General features: G+C 38.7%; 1 protein-coding gene across 1 annotated transcript in view; it reads right to left on the reverse strand.

Moving 5' to 3' along the window:
- Window positions 1–4,904, reverse strand: part of LOC139442143 (leucine-rich repeat-containing protein 9-like) — a 43,630-nt gene extending 38,726 nt beyond the window's left edge. Inside the window, exons 1-6 of the mRNA XM_071222946.1 lie at window positions 4,886–4,904; window positions 3,738–4,028; window positions 1,534–1,755; window positions 723–863; window positions 409–472; window positions 140–210 (exon numbers count right to left, since the gene is read on the reverse strand). Of these exons, the coding sequence (XP_071079047.1) occupies window positions 140–210; window positions 409–472; window positions 723–863; window positions 1,534–1,755; window positions 3,738–3,914 (675 nt within the window). The 5' untranslated portion in view covers window positions 3,915–4,028; window positions 4,886–4,904. The remainder of the gene's footprint in view (window positions 1–139; window positions 211–408; window positions 473–722; window positions 864–1,533; window positions 1,756–3,737; window positions 4,029–4,885) is intronic.
- Window positions 4,905–6,000: the final 1,096 nt, after the last annotated feature.

Below are 6,000 nucleotides of genomic sequence, written 5' to 3' on the forward strand. Positions count from 1 at the left end.
TAATCGGATTATGTTATCCAAATGTACTGCAGTATTTCATCCCAACTAACAAGAATGGAATACAAAATGCATAATAATCCTAATTTACGAGTGTTTGTTAATGCTGCAGTAAATCAGTGTTGCAAGAAAAACATTTTACCTTAAGTGATGACACTTTGTTGCCAGACAAGTTGAGATCTTCTAATCTGATGTTGGCATCAAGTGATCTTCCTGAAAGTAACAACACCCAACATAATCCAGGAATTTGGTTCTGTGGCAATGAGACTGACATTTAACAGATAATTCATATCAACATAAACAGTCAAAACTACGTAACAGCAGAAAAACAGCTTGCATCATTTGTATCCTTCTAAGTGCAGGTCTGAGAGCCAAAAATTGGTTACACAACACTCCAGTGAAAAGTTTTACCTATTTTTTCTATCTTGTTTTCAGCCAAATTCAGCTCCCTCAGTTTGATCAGTGTAGACATATTCTGAAAACCAATAAAGCATTAAAAGGTTAACGAGGCAAAAATGTATCAGGTAACTTGTGGAACTCCATGATACACTGAATGGACATTGTTTGGAGGATGCTTATTTCAAAAAACAAACCTTAAAAGAATTCATGTCATTACAGAGAAAACTATTTCTGACATTACTGTTATTTCATCTAATTTCTATGTAGATGCAGGTCATCTAGGCATCCTCTGGACCCACATACTGGTGTCTAAGTGAGATGGTTACCTCTATGTTTGTAATGTTGTTGTCATTGAGCCACAGTACTTCCAACTGTGACAGCTGAGAGACATTTTCTATCAGGGAGATCTGGTTCCCATACAAGAACAGTTTCGTCAGTTGTTTGCATACTTCCACATTTTCAATTTTCTGTGAATATAAAATTATGCTTGTATATATTACACATCATATCTATATTCTATCAGCACTATAACCTTAATTAATGTTCTCTAAGGGTAATGATAATTTAACTTGGGTGGTGGTGGTGGTGGTGGGATTGGTCTTAGAACTATATCATATTATGCTGAGCCCATAATATATAACATCCTCTCCTGCCCTATAACCTCATAGTGAGTGAGAGAGTATGATTTTACACCGTTTTAAGCTATATTCCAGCAATATTACGGCAAGGGACAGCAGAAATGGGCTTTACATATGTACCCAATCAAATCCGAGTCTTTGGCATGACGAGCGAACAGTTTAACCACTTGGCTACCCAACCACCCCCTAAAACCCCATAACCTTAATTAATGCTAAGGGAAATGGTCCTTTATTATTGGTGGTGGGTTGTGGTGGTGATGGGATTGATGTTAGAACTGTATCATATTTTGCTGAACCCTCATCCTCCAACCCCAAAGTATATTTGTGATAAATTTTGGCAACCCTTCTTCTTTCATTGTCATTTTTTCATAACCTCTCCTCAATCTAAATAACAAAACATATATAACCACATTGTCAAGTTATCCACAAACACAATTATTTATAAAATCACAGCATTATTTGTGTAAAATGGGAATTTGGATAAATACAAAACTCCAACCTTGATCTGACATTCACACAGCCACAGTTCCTGTAGTTTAGTGAGAGCTGATAATCCATTTATCTTGGTGATAGTCTGACCCACAATTGTCAGGGTGTGCAGATTCGGGAAGTTTTGTAACCCAACAATTTTAGGGTAGCCAGAGAAAAACATTTCAATAATGTATGCATTTTCTCCTTCACCACTTGATAACTTGCTGTAGTTGAGGCCATTGCAAGCACACTGAAAAGAAAACAACATATATCACCCTCAGTTTTCACCCATAGTTACATGAATTTGGGGAAAATATCAAACACATATTGCAGAATAATGTTTTTTTCAGAATAAAAGTATCATTTATACTTATCCTGACTCACACTTAATGCTTATCTCTTCTCATTCACGAAAGGTAGCAGAAACTACTTGTGCTGTGTTCCCCAGGAACAGAAAAACATCTCACCCAATCTCAGTTGGTGGTGGATCTCACCTCGCTGTGTGATTCTGTCATAATCCTTTTATTAATAAAACCCTGGGAATGTGGTCAGACATCCGGTACGCTCTTCTGTACGTCTGTACAGCAGTACCACCGCAGTTTTGGAGAAAAAGGAACAAATCATAGGATATTGTGGGCTTGATAAAAGCATGCGCAGAGGAGCATTCTAGCCTGCTTCATAATGATTATAGTGTTAAGAGAAGATTGTACTCTTGACACAATCGTTATGACTTATGTGCTGAATTACATAGTTATACAGGGGAACATGGACTCTCGGGTCAGTGGTTATGGGAAGTGACCTGACGTATTGAGGATTGTGGGTAAATGTAGCCTATCTTCTGGTGGGTATCTTCCCCTCTCTTTGCTCCATCCTAGGCCATTTCAATCTCATCCTAGGCCAGTTCTTTCCCTCCTTGTATTGAGGTGGGAAAAGTTCAGTCTAGGCCAGATCTTCCCCTCTCTTGGCTCCAACCTTGGCCAGTTCTATGGCTCATCCTTGGCCAGTTCTATGGCTCATCCTTGGCCAGTTCTTATCCACTGTGGTCATACCTCCCCTGCGTCGTGGGCCAGTTCGTGGTCTTCTATGATGGAGATGTTGGAGAAGCTCTTTGGGTTCAATGACGCAATGTCCCCATCGAGGTGGTGGGGGACATTCTGTGAGTGCCAGTCTCTGCTATGTTGAAACGCTAAGGGAATAGCTTGTCCTTTAGACAATGGAAGACATTAAAGGTTTCATCCACTTTCTTGGTAACATCAGTCATGATAGGCTTTGGTGGTAGCGTAATGGCAGCAGAGGCCCTGTTGGAAATTATAAATCCCTAGGGTGGTCATCAAAAGGTGTGATTGCATTGAAAGTTGAGCTGTCCAAAATCCGATGGACGACAGTAGTCGGATCAACATTGTGGAGACTGCCCAGAGAGGAAAATTGTGAGGCTTGACTGGCAGTAGTGGCATATAGCTGCATTGCTGGAACGTTAATGTGAACTGGAACCGACATACTAGGATGAGCAGCTAAAGCAGAGGACAAATTAGAAGCGTCCATGAGATAAAAATTTGCGCTGAAGAAAAGCCAATGTCATGGCCTGTAGTAATGACTCAAAGTTCGACGTCACAAGCGCTGGCTGATCTCTATGATCCCATGAGGTTGGTAAAGGTAGAGTAGACGGCAGATTCTTACTGGCAGTAGCCTCGATGGGTTGGGGACGCAGATAGGATAAGTTTACAAATTGGTACATTGTAGATCACACCCAGAACAGGAGAAATATAAACGCTAAAAAAAAATCATGAGTGCCCAAACTTAAACAATGCTGGATCCACAAGAAATAATTTCAAGGAATCAATGATTAGGCATAAAAGAATTGGTTCTCAGGCATTGGCTTTTGAAAATAAAATGCGGGCTGGCAGTGTTTGTATTTTTGTTGTTCAACATGTTCAAACGAGTATGTAACCAAATCAAAAGTTGTATACAATCAACCTAGGACAGGGCCTCCTTACATAAGTGTATTCCTTGATGAGTAAAATACTGGAATACTGTATTTGACTACCATATATCTTATTTTCTGGGAATGAAACACTGTCCGGCATACACATGATACAGTACACAAATACCACTGAATTCATAAATCATCATGATGATACAGCCGGTGCCTGAGAACCAAGACTATTAATTTGTTTTCGCCTTAAATAAATGATAAACAGTCTATGAGCTTATCAGAATCAAGAGGAATCTTACTATCTCTCTCAGTATCTCCTCCTCAGCACTGTTGGATGTGATGGGTTTTGGTGCTACATACTCTGTCTTGGATACTGACTGGACAGGTCCTCGACTGGACGAAGTTCCTGAGGTGGTTGTTGAGGAGGGGGTGTCCAGTGAACTGACCGTTGATCGTGTGGTGCTTGAGGCAGACATCTTGACAGATGCTGGGTCCGATTTTGCCCCTAAATCTGTATCCAAGCTGTCACTCACATCGCTGCTTCATGTGTTTGACCACAAAACATCCGATTGAGGAAAATATGTTTAGTTCTGAAACAGTATATATGTAGAATCATATTGGATTTAAGAAGACAGTTATTTGTGGAAATATGTTGATTTTGTAAAGTTCATATATCCTTGTATGGGCCTGCTATGTGTTTTCGGACGCCTTAGAAACAATCCTGTGTGCGAAATATGCATCAGTCGGAAAGCGCACGTAAATCTCTAAAATAAGTAAGTAAGTAAGAAACAATCATAGTATTCTCGCTAATCATGTGAACAACTGTAAATGTAAAACATCTCTCTCACTTAGAAAAGACAACATACAATGTCTGTGAGATGTCACACCCCTCTCTATAGCATGAGAAATCACTAAAAACATGGCCGTCAAAAAATGTATAATGTCCAATAACATATAATCCGACGATAAAGAAATCTGACAAATGGTAAACAAATATGCTGATGACAACTATTTGCGTTTCCACACTGACTGAAGCGTTATGAAAATGTCACGTTGCAAAGACCAAATTACACTATGACAACATATCAGAATGCCTTATTCATAAAATATATACACTTCGATACATGGTCTGTGTATTTTCTACATTTTGAATGCGATTTCTAGAAAAAATCCAAAATTAAGTCATACAAAATATTAGCTGAATAAATCGCATTCTTATCCCTGACGGAGCTAATGTTTCACTGCAATCCTGTACACACCCAAGGTCGGAAAATGCGTCTGTTACACCTGAGACCATATACCGATTTGCTGCTTTCTTCAGTTACATTTTTAGTTCATTTCAACGTGTTCCATCGTTACCATTGCAAAAGTTTATTACAAAAATTGTGAAGTGATTGATATAATCAGATCAAACGATAACAATAAGATGCACATCCAAAAAACTCACTGTTCACTTCCGAGGGCCGCCATATTGAAGCCGTGTTTACAATTGTGATTGGACAATTAAGGTCACGTGTCACAGGTCATCGCTGGGACAACCAGGTCATTGACGAAGAGGGAATTTCAAAAAGCAAGGAGAGAATTAATACAGGCGGAGTGAGCTTAATTAAATGTCGCATCGGCATGTTTCTGCCATATGGATACATCTAATATTGTTTGTAGAATATGGCGTAATGCATAAGTGATAATAGCCAACAGCACCTGAAATTGTTTTATCTGTTGGTAGCACAATACACAATACATTTCTCTCCTCTAACTGTTTTCCCCCCTGATGCTGATTTCATATGTGGAATAGAGCTGTCTAGACTTCCTTTTATATAATCTGAAAGCATAATCTATATTGATTTTGTTTTCATTAAAAGTATATTCCACAGTCATGGTGCAGGACTAAGGTGTTGGAAAAACACCTTGTCAGGCATCTGACATATATCATATATTCTGTGATAAATATATCCCGAAAACATATTTTAGTATATTTAAACATACATTTTAAATAAAGATCATAGGATACATGATTTTAATATACTTTTCATAAGGAAGAGGTCATTTATAAATTAACTTAATTAATATTATCAATGCCATAGAAATAGAGCATACTAATTCACTGAAAAGCAATGCCTCAGTTAATTAATCCACAGCCCAATTAAGATATTGTTGTTTGTTTTAACCAATACATTTTAGTTCAAGATGTTCAAAATTAAACCTGTACATGCAGTAAATCCATTAAGAAAATGGTATCCTGCCAGCGTGGTTCCCTGGGTATGCTGCGCTGGCGCTACACAGTCTAGCGAAAATGGGTCAGATAATCATGTTCCGTGTTTTAGGGAACTAGCAGAGCGGTACAACTTCCGTGAAAGATAGAGGATAAACCAGGATCACTCTCAATCGGTTTACCAGCGAAATGTACCCTGGGTATACAAAACAATATATCGCGTTCTACCCAGATTTTCTTTGCCGTATCTCTCTACCCAGACCATATCTAAGTGTACTCCGAAATTGGAAATCTTTCGAGGCATAAGGTAAATGCATTGAGGGCAAGTGTAGACAGACTTTCACCGAGTG

Source organism: Haliotis cracherodii, unplaced genomic scaffold, assembly GCF_022045235.1.
Source record: "Haliotis cracherodii isolate W230 unplaced genomic scaffold, xgHalCrac1.p SCAF_5, whole genome shotgun sequence".
NCBI classification, from domain to species: domain Eukaryota; kingdom Metazoa; phylum Mollusca; class Gastropoda; order Lepetellida; family Haliotidae; genus Haliotis; species Haliotis cracherodii.